The 26,629-nt window shown below is 36.0% G+C and overlaps 1 protein-coding gene across 2 annotated transcripts in view; it reads left to right on the top strand.

The window, feature by feature from the left end:
- RICTOR (RPTOR independent companion of MTOR complex 2) overlaps nucleotides 1-26,629 on the top strand; it is a 127,534-nt gene that overhangs the window by 45,509 nt on the left and 55,396 nt on the right. For both annotated transcript variants that reach the window (XM_055132094.1, XM_055132093.1), the window contains exons 4-8: nucleotides 6,452-6,516; nucleotides 7,120-7,251; nucleotides 15,785-15,848; nucleotides 20,487-20,613; nucleotides 23,939-24,108. In XM_055132094.1, coding sequence (XP_054988069.1) covers nucleotides 6,452-6,516; nucleotides 7,120-7,251; nucleotides 15,785-15,848; nucleotides 20,487-20,613; nucleotides 23,939-24,108 — 558 coding nt within the window. The remainder of the gene's footprint in view (nucleotides 1-6,451; nucleotides 6,517-7,119; nucleotides 7,252-15,784; nucleotides 15,849-20,486; nucleotides 20,614-23,938; nucleotides 24,109-26,629) is intronic.

Genomic DNA, 26,629 nt, shown 5'->3' with positions numbered 1-26,629 from the left:
CTCAATCCTGACCTACGGAAAGAGAATCTTTTTAGATACTTAAGTGAATTTATGGGTTCTTTAAAGTTTGGGTGGCACTATTAATCCTTCCAAGATGTTTAATTCTTAGCTGCTGTGATTTGGATTTTATTTTATAGAGATACAAGGAGATGAGTATAAAATACAAGGATTTTTTTAAACTTGAGATTGTGTAATGATTATAAAGTAGGTGATTTTCCCATGGGAAAGCAAGTTAATATGCATTTGTTTTCCTTAGTTAAGTTTTGAAATACTCTTTATTTTTTTCTTCGCATTAATAGATGAGAAAATAATTTTATGTGTGGGATATAAAGTTACTCTTTTAAAAATAACTTTCCAAAACATTGAATTTGGTGCTTTAGATTTTTTAATATCTTATTTGTTTTTGTTTTATGAATATGAATGGTGATATATTTCGGTGTCCTAGTCATATACTGTTAAGTGCAAAGTTGTCTTAAGGGTGCAAAATTGCATCTTATATTAAATTCCTTAGTTTTATTTTACCATTCTCAATGCTGACTGGTTGTAAATCTTGCCTAGATTTTATTGTTAGAAATAATTTTTTTGAGGGGGTGGCCACACCTGACTCTGCGTGGGTCACTCCTGCTCTGCACTCAGGAATTACTCTTGGTCGTAATTTTCCAGGACTTGAACCCTGGTCTGCTGTAGGCGAGGTAAGTGGCCTGCTATATTATGGCTCCAGTCCCTAGCAATAATTTAATAGAGGCTTATGTGGTGGTATGAACTCCTAGTCCTCTTTGTCATAATCAGGTTGACAACCAGATAGGTAGTTTTAGAATTCCTGCCAAGTAGGATTCTTAATTGGGGTTGGATATAAGAATGGCATTGTTTTGGGTTATTTCATTGGGGGCACTAGTATGATTTTTTTAAAGCAACAATAAGATTTTAGAGCAGGGTCCAAGAGATACTACAGGAGGTAAGGTGCTTACCTTTTGTTTCCTTTTTTGGGACGCAAGATAGTTTATATTATAAGAAATTTACTTAGATACGAGGGGAGAAAAAAAGAGTAGTACATGTTCAAGAGAGAACTTGGGTTTCTCCCCAGTGGAAAAAAACAAAAGAGAGAAATCAGTGTTCAAGAGAAAACTTTGGTTTGAAAAGTAAGCAAGCATGCAGTGTTTTGGGGGAGGTTATTGACAGTTTCTCCAAATGATCTTGGCCTGGAGTTCTGCACATACATAAAAGTTCATCTAGGCATGGTCACAGGGAAAGCCATGCATTGTTGATCGGCCTTTTTAAATCTCATCAGGAGATCTTACTTTTCTGTAGCTTCCCTTTTCTGAAGGGTCCATCTTTCAGAACTGAGATGGGGCCTCAGTTTCATTACTTGAAAAGATTTTAGGATTTACATTTAAAAAAGGTATGGTCTTCATCCTTTGGGCATGGATAACTTCAGGGTAACTCCATTGGGAGGTTTAAGTTTTCTATATCTCAAAATTTCATTACCAAAGCCCTTCTACCTATCTGCCTGCAACATTTCTTCCCCTCAAACTTCACCCCCTAAATCTGTTAAATAGCACGTGGGTGACACTCTAGTCTTACCTTCTATAAATTCTTTCTGCTGACGAAAGGACACAGAATTTACCCTATGGAAGGGAGTGAAGGCTCTGCTAACTTACTACTAATGGGGACCAGGCAATGGTTTATTGGAATTTTAGAGCTGTCTGTGTGAACGAGAAATCGGATAGATAAGACTTCTTGAAATTTTAATTTTATTAAGATGTCATGATTTACAAAGGTGTTCATAATAGTTATTTCATGCATACAGTGTTCTAACACCAGTTTCACCACCTGTGTACCCTGTATCCCGTAGATGTTCTCGAGTTCCTTTCCACTCCCTAGCCTGTCCCCTTGGCAGGCATATAGTAAACTTTGCTTCATATTCCGTGCTCCAACAAAACATAAAGGAATGGAAAATGGAATTATCAGAAAATAAATAGAAGTCAATTTGTGATGATCGATTGCTATATAACCTATGTAAAGAAATTAACATTATTTACTGTAAAATGCCTATTCTCATTTACATAAATAACACAAAACTTTTGGCCCTGGTGGAGAAAAGCTTTCTCTGGCCTAAGGGGTCCAGAATGTGTTTAAACAAGAGAGTGGTAGCCTGTAGCATAAACTTTTTTTGTTCCTTTCTTTAGCATGCTGATTAAAGAAAGTGCTAATTTCTTCTTTTACTAGCCATCTGTAAAAAACATTCCAAGTTAACAGACGTATGACTTAGTTTTTAGTGTTTTTTTTTTTAAGAGAAGTTTCAGGCTCTACTTGAATATCTCTCTTTTTCTCATCTGGAAAAACCCATATATATATATATATATATATATATATATATTATTGAATCACCATGTCGAAAATTACAATGCTTTCAGGCTTAAGTCTCAGTTATACTATGCTAAAACACATATTCTACCACCAAAAACCTCCCATCCCTCCCCCCCCAACCTATGTAACTGATAAGTTTCACTTTCTCTTTACTTTGGTTACATTCAATATTTCAACAAAAAACTCACTAATAGTTCCCCACTAGAGACAGACCTGCTGTGGAGAGATAGGAAGTCGCACGGCCGCGTTTTGGATTTCTGTATTTTAGCAACTAAGTCCAGGGAAATTTCTTCCAGAAATTGGATCATTGCAAGCTTGTATCTCTCATTAATGGTCCTCATAATATGGCGGTCGCCATGCCCTTCCCCCCCCAGCAAGGAAAAGGCGAGAGAGAAAAAAAACCTTTCCCCTCCAGGGCAGGCATGGGGGCGCGGCTTAGTTCTCAGTCTGTAGACATTCTGCAAGGAGCTGCCGGTATCAAAAGGATTATAATTGCCAGCAGCCGCTGCGTTCTGAGATTGGTTTCTGTGCCTCTGGGATAATGGATGCTCAGGGGTGGCGGAGCCATTCCTGAGCATATATTTTGTATATCAGGAAAGGTTGCACGGCCGCGCGATTTGGAGGTGTCCCAGGCATACCGGAGCCATGTTAGTAGCTGCTCAGTGTCGCCGGGGCCCCATTAGGAGAAGGCGTGCCAGCTGTACTTTCTCTGTCTGGCCCCCCGGTGTTGTTGGCCCAGTCTGGGGTCCGGAGCAATCTACAGCTGGCGGTGCCCACTGGAGCGGCCCCAAAAAAACCCATTTTTTCTATTGAACACATATTCACGTCTTTCACCTCACATCTAAGTAAACTTCTTTCAATAAAAACTGTCCATTATTGAAGGAAAAGAAGTTTCAGGTCCTCAGTGGGTTCAAGCACTGCTTTGATTTGCTCTCTCTTGTAGTCTTGTCCTAATGGAGCTGATGTTTCCCCGGAGAGATGAACACACCTGAAAGTTCCATTAGCTTTTCTTGTTTTCTTTCTTTTTGGGGGGAAGGGGTTTACACCCGGTGGTATACAGGGGTTACTCCTGGCTCTGGACTCAGGAATTACTCCTGGCAATGTTTAGGGGACCATATGGGATGCTGGGAATTGAACCCGGGTCAGTTGTGTGCAAGGCAAATGCCCTACCTGTTATGCTATCGCTCCAACCCCTAAGCTTGAGTTTCTTAAGCATAGGAAAGAGTTTTTTTCATCCTTATGTTCCTATGTACCCCAGCACATAAAAAGTGTTTAATTAAAGGTACTGTATTCAGTAGACTTAACATTTTGCGTATGTTTTTGTTATAGTCGCATTTATTTTGTTATTAAGTATACACTTAGTTATTAGGCTTAAGTTGAAATAATAGACAGCAGGGCTAAAATGTTGTAAACGTCACCTCCAGAATTGAACCTCCTTTTAAGGTATGAAGGGAAGGTGCTGGTGCTGTGAGTCTATAATCATGTGAATGTCACATACCCATGCATGCTTGTCTTCTGACCTCATTTCACTAGATAGAGTAATGTGTAGCAGACTGCTGATGAATATGATCTTAGTATTCTATTTTTAATACAACATGCTCATAATCTAAAGAGTTGCTTGTTAAAGATGAAAATATTGTAACTTTGGCGTTCTGAAAATATCTTCTATATTTAATTCATCTATTTATATTGAAGCCCCCAAAGGAATCTTGATTGTTTTTCAAAGTGTCAGAAATAATACAAGCTAAATACAAACAATTAAGAAGTTACAGAAAAGGATATTGTAAAACAAGAAGTCTTCTCTGACATATGTTTGTATCCACAAAGTTCCATTCTCCTGGTGTAGCTAACCACTAGAAGGCATTTTTCCTTCTCTGGTGTAGTTATAAACATGTATGTATGTGTGTGTTTTGTTTTTTATTGAATTGTGAAAATTATGTGAGCTTAACCCACAAGAAAATCTCTGTTTAATAATAGTGTGCAGCATATTTGCCATTTATTATAATGTCTATATTTTTTTCTTTTTTTGTCTTTTGGGCCACACCTGGTGATGTTGGGGGGGGGGGGTTACTTCTGGCTTTGCACTCATGAAACGTTCCTGGCGGTACTCAGGGGACCATATGGGATACCGGGGATTGCACCCAGGTCAGCCAAGTGCAAGGCAAGGGTTCTACTCGCTATGCTATTTCTCTAACCCCTGCATATAGGTTTTTATGAGACCACCAGACTTACCATAATCCTTTTCTTTCTGTAAATATAGTTTTTATAGTTAGATATAGGTGGATAGATGTATATTTGTCAGTGTGCATATATATAAACACATGTATCAATATTTCTGTGTGTATATATGTACCATAGTTTATTTTAATCATTGCATCATTGAAATAGATTTTTTTTACATCTTTTTGCTATTTTGAGTAATGCAGTAATGCTTGTCTACATTTTTATTCAGAATAGAATTTTACAAGTGTTGTAATTATTTGCCAAGAGCACTTGTGCTTTTTATTTTAAAGCTTTTAGAATTGTCTTCTGAATCTACCTTGCTCTGGAATTAAAATTTGTGAAGAGTTAATTTTGTAGGGGGGAAGCTCTCAAGCAATGCTCAGTGGACCTGGGGACCATTCCTGGTAGTACTCAGCCAGCTATGCAGATGATGATAGGGTATAGCCCTGTGCTGTGGTGCTGCTTGGGCCCCGTGGTACTGACAGCCACCAGGGGCCACCCCAGTAATGCTCCAGGGATCCGTGACTACACTGGCAGTTGTTTTCAGAAGCCTCAGGTGGTTCTAGGGCTGGAATTCTTTGACTTGACAGAGCTTGTACTCCAGCCCTTTGAACTATCTCCTAATTCAAAATTTAGGAATTTTATAGAAATACTGGTAAAACCGTTTCAGGTAAATGCCTGTGGAGACCACTTTTAATGTGTTTTTCCTATATACCTATTTAACACTGCATTTCTTGGCACAGGAGGTAATCACTTACATAGTCTGTATTCTGCTATTAAAAAAACTACTGTAATATCTGTGATCTATTCTTATCTTTCAAGCCCCAGAAACCCCCAAACTTAATTTGGCCTATTGCTCTCTTTTTAGAAGAAAAAAAATTTTTTTTTCTCAGTGCCCTCCTGAAAATCTACCTTCTTAAGGGAATTAACAGTGTACACCCTCCTCTGGCCCCCTTCTTTGCACTGAGGCTACTACCACTTCCTTGATTCTCCTGGAAGTGTGTGGTATTACTTTTAAAACACTGGTCTACCCTAATGTGTTTTGAACTTGTTTGCCTGCCTGCCTGCCTATCTGTCTGTCTCTCTCACCTCTCCCCTTTTTTGCTGCAGTATTTCTGGGTTCATTCCTTTGCAGAGGAAGATGTGTTGGTCACTTAATTTATTCTTTTTTTTTTTTTTTTGCTTTTTGGGTCACACCCGGCAATGCACAGGGGTCATTCCTGGCTCATGCACTCAGGAATTACCCCTGGCGGTGCTCAGGGGACTATATGGGATGCTGGGATTCGAACCCAGGTTGGCCGCGTGCAAGGCAAACGCCCTACCCGCTGTGCTATCACTCCAGCCCCAACTTAATTTATTCTTTATGGCTCAGATGTTCATAATTTCATATTAAGGAACAAGTCCTTTGAGGATATGGTAAAGTATTATTTTTGCCTAGTTTGTACTAAATCAACAGTGAATGTTAGAATCTCAGTGCTAACTTCTGAGCAAATAATTTTTAAATCAAAATTATTAGGAGAAAATGGAATAATAAAAAATAATTTATTAATGAAAACCAATCTTTCCCGGAGTGATCCTTGGCCGTTGGCAGTAGCCTCAGGTACAGCTGTGGTATTTGTTTTCTTAAAGAAGGTACCTTTCCAAGGAGGCACTGTTAATTTTCATAGGCTCCTTAATAAGTTTGGGGACCTCTGATTAAAATGAAACAAACAAAAAAAAGATAATAAGAATAGACAAATATTTGAACATTTGGTTGTATAGTTATCAATATTTTATTAAGGAAAACTTTATTTTCTTTTTCAAAATGACGTGTATTATTAGATGAATACATATACACATACTCGTTTTGCTTTCTTGACAGCTTCTTTGTGATATTGGCCACAGTGAAGAAAAACTGGGTTTTAATTATGAGGATATTATAATCTGGTAAGTATAGTTCAGTTCTCTTTCTCATTTTATCTTGATTTAAACTTCGAAATTTAAAAATCTAAAATCTATAAAAGTCTTCATGTTATTTAGAAAGTAAGAACTGTAGAATTAGATCCTAACAAAGTCTTTATGGTAAATTTGATCTGCTTTTGCCCACCCATAGAGATACTGTATTATGCTCCATAACTGTCTTTTTTTTTTTTTAAGTAAGCTTAGTAATTAAAATTGAGAGAGACAGTCTGCCTACTGTCATAATAAAGCATTATTTATTGGTATAAACCTGTGATTCTTTCAGAGGAATGGAAGCAGGTATAAAAATAGGGGAACAGACTATAATGGCATGTGTGATACAGATTGAAAAAAGAATATTTGGTTTTATATTGATATGAAATAAAACACAGAAGGTAGAACTAATCATGCAGTTTTTTAGATTGGTGAATATGTACTGATAAAGATTTTAAAAAGTTTAAGTTACATAGCTTACAGTTAGTGTTTTTTATATAGGTCAAATGACTTGCTATTTTGCAAAGGACAACTGAAGATAAATATGGTAAATTGTTTATTTGACACTCATGTGGCAAAATTTTTGTTTTGATGCAGTTTGCGATTAGCTTTACTGAATGAAGCAAAAGAAGTGCGAGCAGCAGGGCTCCGAGCTCTTCGATATCTCATCCAAGACTCCAGTATTTTGCAGAAGGTGCTAAAATTAAAAGTGGACTATTTAATAGCTAGGTAATTTTCTTAAAGCTTTGTTTTTACATTTTTAAAGCAATTATTCTTTTAGTATAGATTCATAAAGCTTAAATTCTTTTTTATAAAACCTCGTGATTTTTACAGATAATTTCTACCAGTATATAATTACTCTAAATAAGATGCAGAATATATTTTAGCATCTTACTCAAATTCTTACAGAAAAACTATTAATGACTATCACTGTAGATTAATTATTTTAGCGTTACGTATTGAAAGCACACAGTGACACTGTTTTCCTCAGCCTGTGAGATTTATTTATTACACTAGTTTTCCGTCTGTGAGATTTATGTGTCTTGATTTTTAAAAACACTGCATTTTACAGTTTCATGTTATAAGTAGATTTCAGTTTCATTCTGTTGATGAATTTCTCGTTTTCTTTTCAGCATTTGACTGTTCTGAATAAAACTACTCTTGAATATTGTTGTACAAGTCTTTGGTAGACTTTTGGTAGACTCAGTTTTCTTTTATTTATAGGAATAGAATTATGGGGTCTTAAAGATTATGCATATTTAGTTTTAATAGATAATGTTGAACAATTTTCCAAAGTCATTGTGTCAAGTTGCTCTTCTAGCAATATTTGTAGACTCTGTATCCTCATAGCACTTGCTCTTCAGTCTTTAATTACACCCTTTCTGCACATTGTGAGTTACCATTGTGGTTTTAATTGGCATTTCCCTAATAATTAATAGCGTTAAGCACCTTGCATTCACTATCCTCCCTAGAAATTTTACTCATTTGTAAATTGGATTTTGTGATATAGGAATTTTAGATTTGATTCCATTCAGTTATGTATGTTGAGAATATCTTTTTAAAATCAGTCTGCCTTGCCTTTCACTATTCTTAATAAACTTAAATTTAGCAGTCTCATAGTATTTTTGGCCTCCTTGGAAGGTATTCCTTTTCTTCCAAAGAAGTATTCCTGTTGATGTTTAGTATAGATCAGCAGGTCATGATTTATGGATAGCCAGTAAATCCTGACATCAGTTATTGACAGTTTGTTGTATTAGATTTCTATCTTTGTTGTAAGCTAACTTATAAATATGGATATACCAGAGGTCAAGGGTTTGTTCTCAATTTTATTGTTTTTTCTCCTCTATATAACCACAGATAAATGAGATCATCCAACATTTATTTTACTTAGTATATGCACTTGAATTCCATGCAAGTTGCAGGAAACTAATATTTCATTTTTTTTTCTAGCCGACTAGTATTTCATAAGTATTTCACAACTTATTCATCTGTTATTGAATATTTGGGTTATTTCTGTATCCTGGATATTTTACTTGGTGCCACAGTGTAAATCATAGGTATGCTTGTATCTTTTCAAATTAATGTTTTTATGTTGAACTGGAACTGGTGAGTCATATGGAAGCCCTGCTTGATCTTTGTTGAGACTTGTCCATACCATTTCCCATAGAGTCTGAACCAGAGGACATTCCCACCAGCAGTGAATGCAGGTTCCTTTTTAACTATGTCCCTGTCAACATGATTGTTTCTAGTCTTATCATTGATGTGAGCTGAAATTTCATTGTTGATTTAATTTTCATTTTATCATTTCTTCATTAACAAATGATGATGGCTTTTTCATGTGTCTTGTTAGTTGACTGCATGATCTCTTTGGAGAAGTATCTGTTCATTTCCTCTCTCTAATTTTTTTAATGGGGTTATTGATTTTTGGTTGTTGTTGAGCTTTTTAAGTGTTTTATGTGTCTTGGTTTTTAGCCCTTAGCCCTTTATCTGATATATGGTATGCAAATACTATATTTCACTGAGTAGGTGAGTTTTTATTTACTTGACCTGAGTTCCTTTTGCCAGATAAAACCTTTTTAACTCAATAACTACCCTTCCCCCAACACTTGTTTTTTTTTGCCTTTTGTTGTCTTTAACTTTGGAGTTATTTCGTTGACTATATCTGTGAAGACTGTACGCTCAAAAGCTCTGCTTTAATGCAAGTATTCTGGTCTAATCTGTAGATCTTCAGTGTACTTTGAGTACAGTGTGAGATACGGATCCAATTTTTTGGTTTTTGAAAAATACATTTATCCAGTTCTTCTAGCATCATTTCCCTTTTTTTCACTTCCATTTTAACCTTTTTATTTATTTAAAAATTTTTATGATTATTTAAAATTTTTTATTAAGACACCATGATTTACAGAGTTCTTTATAATAGAGTTGTTTCAGGCATATAGTATTCCAACACCAGTCCCACCAGCAATGCCTGCAGGTTTCCTTCCATCCTTCTCTCTTGGCAGGTATATAACAAATTTATTTCATATTACTTGCTCCAACCAAATGGAATTATCAGAAAATAAATCAATAAAAGTCAATTTGTGGTGATTTATTCCTGTTTTTAATTTTTCTTAATCTAGTAGTGGGCAACCATATGCACCGTTAGTGAGTACAATATTCAGTGACACATATTAGGAAGTTTCTCCTTTATTTTTAAAATTTTTCTATTTTATTTTTTTTTTCTTTTTGGGTCACACCTGGCAATGCACAGGGGTTACTCCTGGCTTATGCACTCAGGAATCACTCCTGGTGGTGCTCAGGGGACTATGTGGGATGTTGGGAATCAAACTCGAGTCGGCGGCGTGCAAGGCAAACGCCCTACCTTCTGTGCTATCGCTCCAGCCCCAGGAAGTTTCTCCTTTAAAGGAGCTCAAATGCTTCCTGCAAAACTGCTTTTAGTACTATGAATTGCCTAAGCTGTTGCTTGTCCATGAATCTCTGTATTGGTGTCTTCAAATCTGAATGATAATTTAACAGGATAGAATATTCTTGGCGAGATGTTCATTTTGTTGTTTTTGTACTATATCCTTCCTTTGCTCTTCTGGCTCAGAGTCTTCTTTAATAAATCTATAGTTAATTTACTTTTCTTTGTTTGTAAGGTGTTTTTGTTTTGTTTTGTCTTGTTTATTTTATCCAGCTGCATTCAGTATTCTTCTGTCTTCGGCTTTTGTCATTTCGAGTACAATTTCTTAGAGTTTTTCTATTAGGTCTGTGTTTGCTGGAACCCTTTGGATCTCTTGGATCTAGGTGTCTGTATTCCTCTTCACTGTCACTGTATCACTGTCATCCCGTTGCTCATTGATTTGTTCGAGCGGGCACCAGTAACGTCTCATTGAGAGACTTACTGTTTTTGGCATATCCAATACAGGCGGGTAGCTTGCCAGGCTCTGCTGTGCGGGCTCCATACTCTTGGTAGCTTGCCGGGCTCTTCAAGAGGGGTGGAGGAATCAAACTCGGGTCGGCCACGTGAAAGGCGAACGCCCAACCGCTGTGCTATCGCTCCAGCCCTGTATTCCTCTTATTGTGGAAAATTCTTGTTGATGATTTCTTTTAACTCTTTTCTCAATATAGAAACAATTTGCCTTCCTGTTCTTCAGGGACTCTGATGATTCTTACATTGTTTCTTTTGAGTTCTCAGGTCTGTTAATTTCTTTTCAGATCATTTTCCACCTTTTGCTGTTGCCTAGTGATTTCCTTTTCTTTTTGGGACTTCTTGATCTTTTGCTTAGTTGCTCTTACTCTGCTATTCAGAGTTTCTGTGGAGGCTTTTTTTTTTTTTTTTGGAGTGTTTGGGCCACAGCCAGTGATACCCAGGGGTTACTCCTGGCTCTTTGCCCAGGAATCACTCTCCTTGATGGTGCTCAGGGGACCTGGGATTGAACCCAGGTCAGTTGTTTTGCAAGGCAAATGCCCTGCCTGCTGTACCCACCCTCAGTTGAGTTTTTTAAAATCACCTACCATGTCTTGATTTCTGTCATTTCCGACTGTAGTAATTGTTTCATTTTGACTCTTATACTTTCTTGTGCTTTGCTACCTGTGCCACATTTCTTTGAGCCCATGGAAAATCCTCGTCATTGTGTCATTGAAGACATTCAGAATTTACTGAGCTGCTTTGGTTTGTTTACGTCTTTGATGATACCGTTTTTGCTCATTGAACATTGTGGGCTTCTACATGTTTTTCCCATTGGTTTGCTTGTGTCCTTGCTGGCTGAAGGTGAGTCTTTGAAAGTAGACCCACCGGGAAATGTTAAGGGGTTAGGCCTGGTTTGCTCTCTCCTCTGCCTGTCCTTACCAATGATAGGAAGCATAACTTTCAGATTGTAATTTGTTGAGTAGATCTGCGTGTGGCCACATAAGCAGCCTCACGTGTTAGGAGCTGTGGTGTGGGCCCTTAATATGGCTCAGGAAGCTGCTGGGCCCTAGCCAGTAGGGAGGGGCTCTGCCTCCCATTCCAGAGAAGGCCCAGTGATAGCAGCCTAGGTCCGCGTCACCTGGAGAGACAGCAGCAAGCAGAGGATTCTCTAACACCATCTGGAGGAGGAGTTCCTTGTTCCGATTCATTGTACCCAGCTTCTTTGTCATAAGTTAACTATACAGCTGAGGTTTGTCTTTGGAGTCTCAGTTCTATTCCATTGGTCTGAGAGTCTTCCTTTGTTCAAGTACCATGCAGTTTTGATTACTGTAAATTGGTAATATAGGTTATAATTGGGAGCAGCAATGAATGCCATATGACCTATCTTCTTTTTCCTCAGATTTCTTTGCTTATTCAAGGAGTATTGTGATTCCATACCAATTTTAGTAGTCTTTGTTCTACAATCATCAAAAAAGTCTTTAGAATTTTGTTAGAGATTGAATAGATCCTTAGGGTTGGATAGTAATTTTGATAGCGTTAATTCTTCTAATCCTGGTATATGAGGTATTTTTCTGTTCTCCTGATGACCTCTTCTATGTCTGTAATGACTTTTTCATTGTGTGTGTCACATCTTTTGTTGATTCCTAGGTACTAAATGTTTTTGTACATCATTTTAAATGGAGTTGCCTTTTTCACTTCTTTACTTCATTTTCTTTTTCTTAAAAATCGACTCACTGTGAGATACAGAGTTACAAAGTTGTTGGGTTTCAGTCATATAGTGTTCCAACACCCATCCCTTCACCAGTGTACATTTCCCACCACCAGTCTTTCTTGTTCTTGGATTTTTCTTTTTTTGGTTTTGCTTTGGGGCCAAACCAAGCAGTATTCAGGACTTAGTCCTGGCTCTGTGCTTAGGGATCACTCCTGGTGGGGCACCATATTGGGTGTTGGGAATTAAACTCAGGTCAGCACCTTACTTGCTGTACTATTGCTCCAGCCCCTGACTTCTTTCTTTTATATTGATTTTGTAGTTTGCTGCTTTGATATTTGATTTATTATTTTCTTTTGGTGCCTCATCTGGTGGTTGGTGGTGTTCAGGGCTTATTCCTGGCTCTGTCCTCGGGGATCACTCCTGGTGGTGCTCAGAGAAAATGTGCAATGCCGGAAATCACACCGCATTGGCCACATGCAACATGCAACCTTCTGCTTGTACACTCTCACTCGCTCTGGTTTCTGGTTGATTTATTTATGTATTTATTTATTTTAATTTTTTGTTTTGTTTTGTCTTTGGTTTATTTCTACTGAGAATTTATTAGTGGAGTCTCTAATATTGTCATGCTATCTATGAATGGTGATAGTTTACTTTCCTTCCAGTTTACCATTAACCTATATTATTGTTTCCTAGCCTTTCACTGGTGTGTATTTATTGTGAGAGTTTAGGTGTTTCTTATGTACAATACAGAAGATTGGGTTTTGTTTTCTGATTGAACAAAGGAATGTATCTGTGTCTGTTTTAATAAAAGTACTTAGAGAAATTATTAAGAAGGAATTTGTTGGCATTTCTTCTTGAGAGTTTTGGTTACTTTTGCCATTTGACCATTACTTGTTACTAGAAGAATATCTAGTGTCCCTAGCAGAGTGTTTTACATGTGACATATACCTTCAGCAGTTGTGAGAATATTTTAATCATTCCTTCAGATCTGAATGATAACTTTTTGGGGTAGAGGATTTTTTGTTGGAGGTTTATTTCATTCAGTCCTTTGAATACATTAATCCCGTCTCCTTGTAAAGTTGCATCAAGCAATCTAATGTGAATCGTGTTTTCCACTTGTAGGTGAATTCTCTTGCTGCTTTAAGGGGTCATTTTCTGTTTTTTTGTTCTTGCCATTTTCATTACAGTGTGTTTTGTACTCATTGAGGCTTCTTGAAAAGAGCACCTAACTTGTTCTCAATCCAAGGTTCCTGGGGTACTTTATTGTGATTTGTTTTCCTTCAGGGAACTGATTGAGCCACCAGTTCAAGTTTGTTTGTCCTGTTGAGTTTCTTTCCTTGTGTCTCTCCAAATTTCTAGTGAGTCCATCTGTTTCTCTCTTAGTCCCCCTCTCAAGAAACCACTGGAGGAGCTGAAGCTTTAGCTACAGAACATATTCATGACTTTCTGCTCGGACTCACACTCTCCTGAGGGACCTCTGTATACTCTCTTGTCCTTTTTCTTTTTCAGTGTAGGGTAGCAGCTCTTCATTTGGGCCTTCAGTTTTTGTTCACTACTTTCTCTGATCTTTTTATAGGTCACTGGCCCACTCTCATTAAGTTCCTGGAAAAGGTCCTCCAAAAAATTCTGTTTATAGGACCACTTTTGTTAGTAGACCCTTGGAGCTTTTTCATTTTGCTTCCTTTCCACCATCTTGTCTGTGCCTTCCCCCAACTCTATCAGTACGTTACTGTCTTGCTTATTTATTAACCTTTTAATATCAAGTGGCTTCTCTTTTGCTTCTTTGTTAGTGATAAAGCTTTTTTTTAACTACTTGATCAAAGGTTTTTTTTCTTTTAGATTTTGCCCTATTGCCCTATCCTCCTGTATCTCAATTATATATTGTTGAATGCTTACTGTCCCAGATATACACATAAATAAGTACTGGTTCTTTATATATTAATTATAGTTAAGCTGCATAAACAAATAAAAATAAATAATTTTGCTCCATAAAACAAATACTTTAGAAATAAGTTGTGCAACTAAATTTCAACCAAGTAGTTTTTTTTTTTTTTTTTTTTTTTGCTTTTTGCGTCACACCTGGTGATGCATAGGCCTTACTTCTGGCTCTGCACTCAGGAATTACTCCTGGCGGTGCTCAGGGGACCACATGGGATGCTGGGAATCGAACCCGCGTGCAAGGCAAATGCCCTAACTGCTGTGCTGTCTCTAGCCCCCAAACTTACATTTGAAATTATATTTTAATCAAATTGAATTACTGTGAATAGTATATCACATGACTTTTAACCTATTCATGGTATAAAACTTAGGCCCTCATTAAATTTACAAACTAAGACATTCTCAGATTCTTTGAAAGTTTTTATTTAATATTTGAGAATTTTATTTAAGAACACTGATGAATATATTCTTTGGTAAATCTCTGATGCTTTGCTCTATGTGTTTATTATTTCTGTAGAGTGTGTTATATATTATTCTTCCTGTACGGTTTGGCAGCATGTAAACTAAAATTTTACAGAGAAATTGCATGACACCAGCACAAATTTGCAGGTGTTCTGAGTTTTGAAAAATAGGTAAGGGGGTGCTAGCTTGTTCATTCAGTGAGCTGAGTACATATATGCTTTGTATATTGGAGTAAAAGAGGATACATCTACACACACATACAGACACACATAAAACCTATAAACTTTATTTTTCTTCCTTGCAATTCTAAATGAAATGTAAAATGTTTACCATAGCAAATATTTATCACTAGGGATTGTTAGAAATACATATGTTAACTAAGGTTATACAGGAAATTCCTCATGATCACGATCTCAAAATCCCGTTAATCACCGATTTCTTGGGCAAGCTCAGTATCATCTCATTTTGTCTTTTCCCTGAGATCTTAGAAGTCTATCTTAACTCAGCCCTCCCAATGATGTCACACTGGGGGCTCTTTCAGGGTTGGGGAATGAGATCCAGCTTGTTACTGGATTTAGCATATGAATACACCATGGGAAGATTGTAAGGCTGTCCCATGTGGGCAGGAAACTCTCAGAAGCGTACCAGTTTCTCCCAGAGGTCGAGGCCAGCTTGCTTTTAGGTCTCTCTCTGGATATTGGCTGTTGATGAAATTACACACACCTGGGTTCCTCTGCCGGTACCTTCATGCATGAGGCCTGTCGGAACGTGTGGAGAGGGGCCTCAAGCATGGCAGTAGCTAGGTTCTGGTGGTCTTGGACTGCTGGGAGCTCTGCTCGGGGTGGGGAGGGAAGCTGGAGCCCATCCCCTCCGAGGGGCCGCAGGGAAGACAGCCAGGTGTGCGGGCAAGAGACTCTCTACCTCCCCTAGAACCTCCAAACAAGGAAATTCCTATGTAGTAAAAATTTTATATACCAGGAGCTGGGGTGATAGCACAGCAGGTAGGGCATTTTTCTTGCACGTGGCTACCCGGTTCGATTCCCAGCATCCCATATGGTCCCCTGAGCACTGCCAACAGTAATTCCTGAGTGCAGAGCCAGGAATAACCCTTGTACATTGCTGGGTGTGACCCAAAAAGCAAAAAAAAGAAAAAAGTTGTATATCAGATTTACATTGCAAATAGGCCTGGTTTAGTGGTGTACAAAAAATATTTGTAATAAGATTTTTACCAATAATTGTATATTTTGTGTATCATTTAGGTGCATTGACATACAGCAGAGCAACGAGGTAGAGAGGACACAAGCACTTCGATTAGTCAGAAAGGTATGCTAATTGTGCATATTTATTTTTCATAATTTATTGAGAGTGAGTGATATTTATTATTTTCATGTTGTTACCGGTTAACAATTTTTAAAAATTATTTTCATGTTAATTGTTACAGGTTAAGATTTAAAAATGAGGGACCAGGGATATAGATAGCTCAGTGATAGAACTTGCCTTGTGCTGGTCCTGGGTTCAGTCTCTCAAACAGCAAAAAAATAAAATTTAAAGACTAGGTTCCTATTATTTTAATTTTATTACTTACATTCAATTAATATAGATCTATTAAAATGTAGATCTATTAAACTTAAGAGTGAGCATTTAGAGTGTTATGTAATTGGATATATAGCTATGACTATCACTGTATCACTGTCATTCCATTGCTCATCGATTTGCTTGAGCGGGTACCAGTAACGTCTCCATTGTGAGACTTATTACTGTTTTTGGCATATCGAACACGCCACAGGTAGCTTGCCAGGCTCTGCCATGTTATAGCTATGACAGTCATTGCTCATTGCTCATTGATTTGTTCGAGCGGGCACCAGTAACATCTCTCATTGAGAGACTTATTGTTACTGTTTTTGGCATATCCAGTATGCACGGGTAGCTTGCCAGGCTCTCCGAGAGGGGTGGAGGAATCGGACACGGGTCCGCTGCGTGAAAGGCGAACGCCCAACCATTGTGCTATCGCTCCAGCCCACTATGACAATATGTTTCATAAATTGTTTATTATAAATTAATATTCCCCAAATTGCTACCAGAGCAATAACTCAAATGACTGGAGCTCATGCTTTGTCAAAGCAGAGGTATGGGTTTAATCTTCACACCACCTGGTTCCCTGAGCTCGAGCTGGGAGTAGTATTTGAACACCTTTAACTCAGACTCAAAAATCCTACAAGAAGCATATCACTGTCATCCCGTTGCTCATCGATTTGCTCAGGTGGGCACCAGTAACGTTTCATTCATCCCTGTCTCGTTCAGGGTCAGGAGAATGAGGCCGATGATTATTACTGTTTTTGGCATATCAAATACACCACAGTAGCTTGTGAGACTCTACCGTTAGAGATTCTGCATTACTCTCTTCCGGGAGCTTTGTTTTATAGTCTCTGGATCTTGGCCGTTGAAGTATTAATGAAACATAATAGTTAACTTGATGGATTTTTAAAAGAAGAATATATTTTAAATAAAACTATTTAAAGAAAGAGGATTACTTTGCTTCCAACCTTGATTTTTTTTTTCTTAGTTATATTTTTGGAGTTAATGTTACTAGATGGATGTAACAAACAGTTACAAGTTGGTTGTTTTTAAGGTGTATTTAAATATTGTCCATTGGCAGTTGAAATAAGTAGTGGATAATACCCTATCCATTACATAGGATAAATGGTCATAATCTGAATTCTTCACGAGATGAAAGGGTATTAAGGAAAATTCGTGATGTGTCTAATGAAAATGTCTTCAAGGAATATTTTTGTTGTTAATGTAATGTGATCCCCTAATTATCTGAACAGTCACCTGAAAATTCACTCGATTAGAAGTTAGTTGAGTAAGAATTTTAACGTATACAAAAACATTCATGAGGCCTTGTAATAGAGGTTTCTTTTACTGTAAAGGCATCTACAGTTTCTACTTCTACTCCATCCCCACCTTTGAATTCACCTCGTATCCTAGAATTGTGGGGCTGTTGGATTAAGCATTATTTAGGTCATTTCCTCTTTTTCTAGTTTCTCCCACTTGTGTAGAATATAGTACGTAGAGGTGAGCATATTCAGGAGATTGACTTAAAGAAATTTGCAGCTGGCAGAGTTGTAGGTCAGGTGGTAGAGCACATACCTGCATATACTTGGCCCTGGGTTTTACTCCCTAACAATGAGTGACCTTGACAGCAATAACAATTAGAGTAATATTCTAGATATATTTTGAATTTTTTTAGCGTGTTTATTGTATCTGAACCACATTTGACTTTTTAATTTTAAAGACTATGTTAGCTTGTTTGTACAGTTTTGGAATTCAGAAAAAGAAAATATGCCAGAAACGTAGGTCAGTGGTAGAGAAATTGTGAGGCTGGGTTCAGTCCCTTACGACAGTGCTCTGCCAGCCCCATAGGGAGTAAACCTGGTGGTCTCTGAGCCCCTTCTAGCTGTGAACCTGACAATAACAAAAATTTCTGAAGAATCTACCATAACTTTTTAACTTCATTTATGTATGTTGATATTTATCATGCTAGATATTAAAATGAGAAAACTTAATACCAGTGTTGAAGATAAACCTGTTATGTAAGCATAAATAAAATTTTATTACAACTATATTTTAAAAAGAGAAAAGTAGTGGGTAGAGTGATGTTAATTTAGAGTTTTTTCAAATATCTCAAATGTGTGCCTATCAAAAATAGTTTTATTATCACTACTTGCATCTGTATTAGTCTGTTGTGATTTCACATGAAGTAGAGCTCTAGAAAACTTCAGTATATCTTTGTAGGAGAATGAATGAAATAGACAAACGGTATTTTTGTATTTTTATGAAATAGTTTTAGTTTTGCATAATCCCCAAAATATCTGAACAACCCTCAGTTACCTGTCAAATTCTGATAATTGCTGGACTAGAAATGGCATGCAGAAGAAAAGACTAGATTGATTCAATTAAATTTAGCTTCTTTGAATTATTGAGTTAATACTTTATTTCAGTTTTGTAAAGTGTTCTGTGCAAGTTACAAGTCAGTTTATAAATATTTTAAATAATAACAGTAAACAGTCCCTTTGGAAAATAAAAAATATCATTCTAAAGTACAGAATAAGTTGAGGAAGTTAACATTTTTCAATCCAGGAGCTGGAAAACTACATGTACTTGATAGTAGCATATGGACTCAGAGAAGAGTGAGTTGTAGTACACTTTGTTCTCTGATTGCTAAAGAGAAAGTTACTTGTTGAGTAAACAGTAGCCTCTGTTGACCAGAGGAACTGGACTTTTTTTAGTACTTTCAGCAACTAAAGCATTTAATTCTTTTTCTAGCAACATCTTGGTAACTGAGTTAGTAGCAAAAATCAGTAAAAATTTATAATCGAGGCCACTGGATTTTCATATGAATTAAAAAGCATTTAACAATTATTTCAATAGTTTAGAATATTTTAAAAGAAAACCCAACCATTTGATGTCTCAGGATAATATGCTGTATGAATAATTAAGGAATGCTTAAGGAATGCTCATGTTCTTTTCCTTCTCATTCAGTTTTTCATACGAAAGATTTATTTTGAATGGTTTTGTTTTGTTTGGGGCCTATATCCAGCTGTGCTCAGGGGTTACTCCTGGTTCTGCACTTTTGGGGTCACTGCTGGTGTACTTGGGGGATCATATGCAGTGCCAGAGTTTATATTTTTTTGGATCACACTTGCCAGTGCTTAGGGGTTATTTCTGGCTTTGCACTCAGGAATCACTTCTGGCCGTTCTCCAGGGACAATGTGGGATGCTGGGGATCTAACCCTGTTAAGTTAAGCAAGCGCCTTACCCACTGTACTATTTCTTGCTCGATTATTTCTTTTTCAGTGTCTCTAGTTTTTATAAAAACTTCTGTGCAGTCTTGGGGCCAGAGTGGTAGAACAGAATAGTTGGTAAGGTGTTTAATTGTATGTAGCCAATCCTGGTTTGATCCCTGGCACCCCCGGTCATCCTCTGAACACCACCAAGAGTGATCCCTGAGTGCAGAACCAGGAGTAAGCTCTGAGCATTGCTGAGGGTAACCAAAAAACAAAACAAAAAATTTGTCAGTCTTTACATTCTTTCTTAAGTTTTGTCTTTATGTTAATTATGTACAATTTCTCCTTTGGTGAGCTGTAGTTATTTTTTAGTCTTTCAGGATTCTTTATATTTTGCCTAATTCATATTAATATTTTTAAATTTTGTAATAAATATATATCACGTATTTTTTTCTCAGTTGAAAGGATACATTTAGGGGAATCACCTTTCTTTATTATATGCCAAAATATTGGATAAATCCCCAGAATGAAAATTCTGTTTCCCAGATTCCCAAATCCACATTGGGCTCTGAGGTGTTTTTGGTTCGAAATACTTCTTTTTTTTTTACTTTGATATTAAGAATTCACTTTGAGATGAACCAGTAATGACTTTATCTCAGTATACAATTATGTGTATAAACAAAGTATTGTATACAGCTACTGCTTTTTTGTCATTGCTTCTTTTCTGCTCTTTATTTCCATCCTTTTTATATTATGTTCATTCTGTATTGTCAGCTCATATTTTTGATACTCTTAGAAAACTCAGTTTCTCTAATTCCTTATGGGAATGTTACAAATTTCCAACTCACAATCTTCAGTTTGCTTGTTTGTACCTGTCTTGTCATGCCAAAAATGATTAGGTTTTTTTTTAATTCCAATAATAATTCTTTTTTATTTTTGAATATTCATTGATGTAAGAGTAAAGCATTTTCAGTTATAGAAGAGTCAGCACATCTTCTTAGCAATCATTAACATTTATTGTAGCAATTATTATATTCTTTGAAATGTCCACAGGATACATTCAAATTGATGCCCTATATTATATAAGGACATAAATATCTCACTTTGAATAAAAGAGGCTTTAAAATGTATTACAGTGAAAATAACTCATTTTTCTGACTTCTCCCTGTTACAGATGATTACTGTGAATGCTTCCTTATTTCCTAGCTCTGTGGCTAACTCCTTAATAGCAGTTGGAAATGATGGACTTCAAGAAAGAGACAGAATGGTCCGAGCATGCATTGCTATTATCTGTGAACTAGGTCAGAATTTTCTTCAAATAATAAACTTTTTAGAAAAAAATATGTAGTATTTCTTAATACCTTTAATAAACTAATTATTGTACAAAGATATGAATAAAGGACATTCTTGATAGGAAGTAAAAGACTTGTTTTAAAACATGTAAGTAAAAGTGACCCTAATATTTAATAAATTTCAAAGTTTTGCTCATGAAGTTTATTGTTTGTAGAAACTATCCAAATTCTAGTAATTAGAATAGTTTCTTAAAATTGGACTCAGGCATATCCATTGTACACACTGTATCTTCATGAGGGTTCAAAAATAATAGTTTACAAGAATGAGTTTTGAATGTAAAACTGTTAAAAAGCATGGTTCAGTATTTGTTTATTGTAAGAAAATTTGAATTATTGAAAGAAATTAATGCATAATTTTACAACTAAATTTATAAAGGAGACAAGTATAACTGCCATAAAAAGAAATAATTGTAATGAAGGTAATAGATAAATATATAAAATCAATAGAGCTATATCTCAGTGAAATTCATGATTAATGAACATATTTTGAAATGTTGCTAAACAACTGCAGTATTATTTATTTACTTATTCATTTATTCCCTTGGGATGTGGTGCCATCCTCAGTGATGCTCAGGGATTATTCCTGGCTCTGTGCTAAGGAATGAAGCCTGAGCCATATTCTTTGGAACTATATGCAGTACTAGGGAACTGAGTTGGTTTCAGCAAGGCGAGTACATTTACCCCTGTGTTGTCCCCAGCCCATAAATATAACTTTCAATGATGAAAAATACATTTTTTCCTGCCCAAACTAGAAATAATGTAGATCACATTTATTTTTCATCTAAAATGTTAATAATAGTTTGAAACAGAAGAAACAAAAGGAGAACCAAGCTGTCATTGTGAAAAAATAATTATTTTTGAAGTAAAAAATGCTATATGCAGCCATGGCTTACAGACAAAGTCAGAAATATGATGAATATTTTGAAAATGATAAAAATTTGTCTACATATAAATGATGGGATGCTTGGAAATCTGTATCTCAAGAGTTAGCCTTTGATTGTAGTAGTTTTATAATTTGGCAAAATACTGAAAATAAATGAGTGACCTGAGCCTCATAAATAGAAAAAAATTTCAAGGTCATCAGGAGGAATGTTAGAGTAAAATTGAGTCTCAGAAAACAAAATCTGTATCACTGTCATCTGTTGTTCATTGATTTACTCAAGCAGGCACCAGTAAACATCTCCATTCGTCCCAGTCCTGAGATTTTAGCAGCCTCACCTTACTCGTCTTTCCCAATAATTGGAGGCTCTTTCAGGGTCAGGGGAATGAGACCTGTTCCTGTTACTGTTTTTGGCATATCAAATACACCACGGGGAGCTTGCCCCTCCAAAAAAAAAAAAAAAAAAAACAAAATACATTATTTAATTTAACCTGTATAAAAGAAGGAAATATACAAATATATGTATGTGTTTAAAAAATGCAGATTAGATATAGAAATAAAGAAATAGACCAATTTTTTGTAGGAGTGCATGTGTATTTGAGACTTATATCGAAATGAATGCCTTTTGTGAGAAGGGCTCTAATTTCCAGTTCATTAAATTAATAGAAAGTATTGTGGATCAAAAACCATAAAACTGAGCCAGGCACAGCAGGTAGGGCACTTGCTTTTCATGCAGCAACTCCCGTTAAATCTCTGGCACCACACATGGTCCCCAAGCACTGTCAAGAGTCATTAGTCTTTGAGTGCAGAGCCATTAGTAAGTCCCGAAGACAGTAAGGTATGTCCACAAAGAAGCAAAAACAAAAACTCCAAAGAAGTACTTAGTAAAAATGGACAATTTATATAGTTTAAAAAAAATAGTTTTAAGGATCTCTATAAAATTTACATTCTTTTGTTTAACATTATTTACAATATTTTAAGCTTGCATATTATAAGAAGACACTATATGTATCTAGAAAACAACTGGAAAATAAATTGGTATTCGTTATAATAGAAATGTGAAATAACAGACTTGATATCTTGTTCCTAGCAGTTATGCATATATAATAGAAAAAAATGAAACTAATTCTAAAGTATAAAAGAATGAAATAAACGTGTTGTATGCATACTTAGAAGATAATTTTGAGTTCAGTTGTTCGAAGAAGCTATGGCTGTTGATACAGGTAGAAGTAAGATTAGTGTTTGTGCATTGAAAACTGATGAGAGGGAATTTTTTTATAAGATGATGAAAATTTTATACCAAGATTGGGTTGTTGATTATAAATGTAGAGACATTGTTCAAATGTTATTGAACTGTATAGCATTAAGGCCTAACATTCCACTGTAAGTAGTAATTCTTAATTTAGAAAAAAAAATTTTATTCTGAAATTCAACTAAATGAATATAAAGGAAAGGAACAAACATGAGAACATCTTTGAAAAAGTACCACTGTAGCGCTGTCATCCTGTTGTTCATCAATTTGCACGAGTGGGCACCAGTAACGTCTCCATTGTGAGACTTGTTACTGCTTTTGGCACATTGAATACGCCACGGGTAGCTTGCCAGGCTCTGCCGTGCAGGTGGGATACTCTCGTTAGCTTGCCAGGCTCTCCAAGAGGGACAGAGGAATTGAACCCGGATCGGTCGTGTGCAAGGCAAATGCCCTCCCCGCTATGCTATTACTCCAGCCCTTGAATGGAGGTAAAAGACGAGATATTTTTTCTCAAGTTTATTTAATAAACTGTTAAACCAGATTATCAAGAAATAGATGAAGAATTCTTGTTACAAACACATATATATGAAATATATACCAAAAATATAAAAATATTTTCTATATCAAACATGCAAAATTAAGTTTAAACATTAAACAAAAGTTTATAACCAAATCCCATTTCCTGACAGATTGAAAACTGTAATATTAACATGAACTTATTTAAAATTCATCAGCGTACCTGTGCAGAACAAATACTTGTCTTCAGAGTAAGGGAGGAGTTTGAGTTTAAAGCATGTTCTTGTAAAGTGAAATTACAAGTCACATTTTAAAGTAAATAATTTAAAACGGGTAAAGTGCTAATATTTCCATTCTACAAATAACAACTTGGAATTAATAGGAAGAATTTCTTCTAGTACATGTGAAGGATATGGAAATACGGGGCATTAAAAAAATTTAGGGTATGGCAAAGTATATTCAGTAGCTCTTATTAGATATGCTTATCCACGTGCTCTTTTAATGTCATTGACTAGAATTGATTTTATACCAGAAATGAATATAAATAGTAAAGTATTTCAAATTTCTTATTTTTTAGATAATTGCTTCCAAGTACAATATATTAAGTTTTTCTTTTTTTCTTTTAGCACTTCAGAATCCAGAGGTGGTGGCTCTTAGAGGTGGATTAAATACCATCTTGAAAAATGTTATTGATTGCCAATTAAGTCGAATAAATGAGGCTCTCATTACTACAATTTTACACCTCCTTAATCATCCAAAGACTCGACAATATGTGCGAGCTGATGTAGAATTAGAGGTAGGAATTTTTAACTGTCTTCTAGTTTTTAAATTTGTGTTTGAATATATTCTTTTTAATATAGCATGGTTCTCCTTATCAAACCTAAAGTAATGACGTTCCTAGCAATATTTTGTTCCTCATTTTATTTGGTCTGAATTGAAAATACTTTAAATATTTCACACTCTTAAATTCAAATGATGATATGATAGTAAATTTTTTAATTATTTGTGAAAAGCTTACTAATAAGCAAATTATAGCACACGTACAGTTACATAATATAATTTTTTTTAAAGGAGACTGTTTTGAAAGGCTTTGTGAACATTGGTGAACTATTGACTGTTCTCTGTGTAAATAGCTTTAGTTATTTATACACTGCTCATGCTAATAGTCTCTGATTTTGGAAACATGCTGTTAGCAAATAATCATATAAACCGAAAGTAATACTTTACAGTTTAAATTTTTTATTAATTTGCTCATTTTTAGTTATTCTAAAAGAAGAATATGCTCTACTTTATTAAGTTGTAGTGAAGGTTGAAATAGAATGACCACATAGGTTGTATTGTTTCTTAGCATAAATACACTACATTGTTGTCTATTGTAGGTGTTATATATCATATAACATATTTCCCCTAGTATTTTTTTCTGAATTTTTCACATTTGTTTTAGAAGTCATAGTTCTGATTTTATTAGGGCTTCATAGACAGATATTAAAAGACCTCTCTAGGAAACAGTGAATTGATTAGATATCGGTCCATCCTCCATCCCCCCAGGTTATATCCTGATTCGGATTTAGTCAGAAGTTGAAAATCTAGATAATGCTTTTGTTGGGTTAAAAAACAGGAAAAACTTTTAGTAGTTGTCTGGTGCTAAAGTGACAAAGTTCTCTATAACTGATTTCCTGTTCTTGACATTTCTTAAGTTCTGAAACCATTCTGGGTGAATAAGCTCACTGCTTAGGGGTAGGGGTAAGAGGGATTATTTACTTATTTTGCCACACCAATGATGCTCAGGGGTTACTCCTTGCTCTGCAACCAGGAATTACCCCTTATGGTGCTCAGGGTGACTAAATGGGATGTTAGAAATTAAACCCAGGCTGGTGGCATGCAAGGCAAGTGCCCTACCTGCTGTGTTCTCTCTCCAGTCTCTAGTACTTAAAATTTCATGGAGAAAAATTTGTCACTTACTGCTGAAGAGAAAAATACTTGCTAATCTTTCAGTTGAAACAATTAGAGTATTATTTTTAGGAATATGGAAAAGCAGAAGCATATTCATTCGTGTCAGAATTGCAGTGTAATCTCAGTTTAATTTGGTGATTAGATCATCAGCTCAATTGAACCAACAGAAGAAAGAGTAAACCAAAATTCACAGTGTCTGGCAATTAAAAATGTCTTGGGAAAGGAGGGAGGGGAAAAGGAAGGGAGGGAGGGAGGAACGGACGGAGGGAGGGAGGGAGAACCCATCCTCGCATGGTCCCACAAGTACCAAGCTGAGAGTAGCCCCTTAGCACCACCAGATGTGTGTCCACCCCAAAATCTCTCCCTCACTCCTCCCAAAAAACAAACCTAGAATCAAAAAAGTCACAGAAAAAGACTTCAGTCAGCTTATGACAAAAAATCCCAAGGGCATTGGTTGAGGCACCCTGTAGAAATATGCCTATGGGGGATCTAAATTCTTACTTCTTAATCTATAAGCTGTGTTTCCATATGGGGTAATATTTAAAAAATATTTCAGGGACTGGAGAGATAGTGCAGTGAGTAGGATACTTGCCTTGCTTGTGACTGACCTGGGCTTGATCCCCAGCATCCCATATATGCCCCCCACCAACACTGCCAGAAGTAATTCCTGAGCACAAAGTCAAGAGTAATCCCTGAGTATCACCATGTGTGGTTCCCAAAACCAAAAAAAAATTTTTTTCTAATATAAATAATTTTTATTTGTAAGCAGCAAATGTTTGACTTCTTAACCTATTCCATTTAATTACATATGTGTGGTTGCATAAGAATTTCTTCAGTGACAAGTGGAAATGGTTTAAGAAGTCTTATTCTAGATATTGTAGTTAGAGCGAAAGACTATAAAACATTCCAACCATTCTTACTTTCAAGAAAATGGAGGAAAAGAGGAATATAATAGATTAAATGATGGAATATTTTACTAGATAATTGACATACACAAATTGAATCAAGTAGGAGGCGATTCTAGAACTGAAAATATGCCTGAAATTTGAAATACAATAAAATTAAAAAATTGCACTTGGGCAAAAAAATATCACTAGTAAACTGAAAAAAAGATCAATTAAAATGAGAGGAAAGTACAGAAGGAAAAAGTGAATGGAACAGAACAAATGGCTTTATTATCATCATTATTACATTGATATTACTATTTATTGCTATACTTTGGAGTATTCAGGGCTTACACAGGGCTCTGCTCAGTAGGTCATTCCTGGTGGTGCTCTGGGTCATATGCCGTGCCAGAAATCAAACCAGGGTCAGCTGTCTACAAGGTAAACACCTTAACTCCTCCTGTACTGTCTTTAAGACTC

This window comes from Sorex araneus, chromosome 1 (assembly GCF_027595985.1).
Source record: "Sorex araneus isolate mSorAra2 chromosome 1, mSorAra2.pri, whole genome shotgun sequence".
NCBI classification, from domain to species: Eukaryota; Metazoa; Chordata; class Mammalia; order Eulipotyphla; family Soricidae; genus Sorex; species Sorex araneus.
The sequence above is the reverse complement of the archived record's forward strand: the minus strand, read 5'-3'. Positions and strand labels throughout refer to the sequence as shown.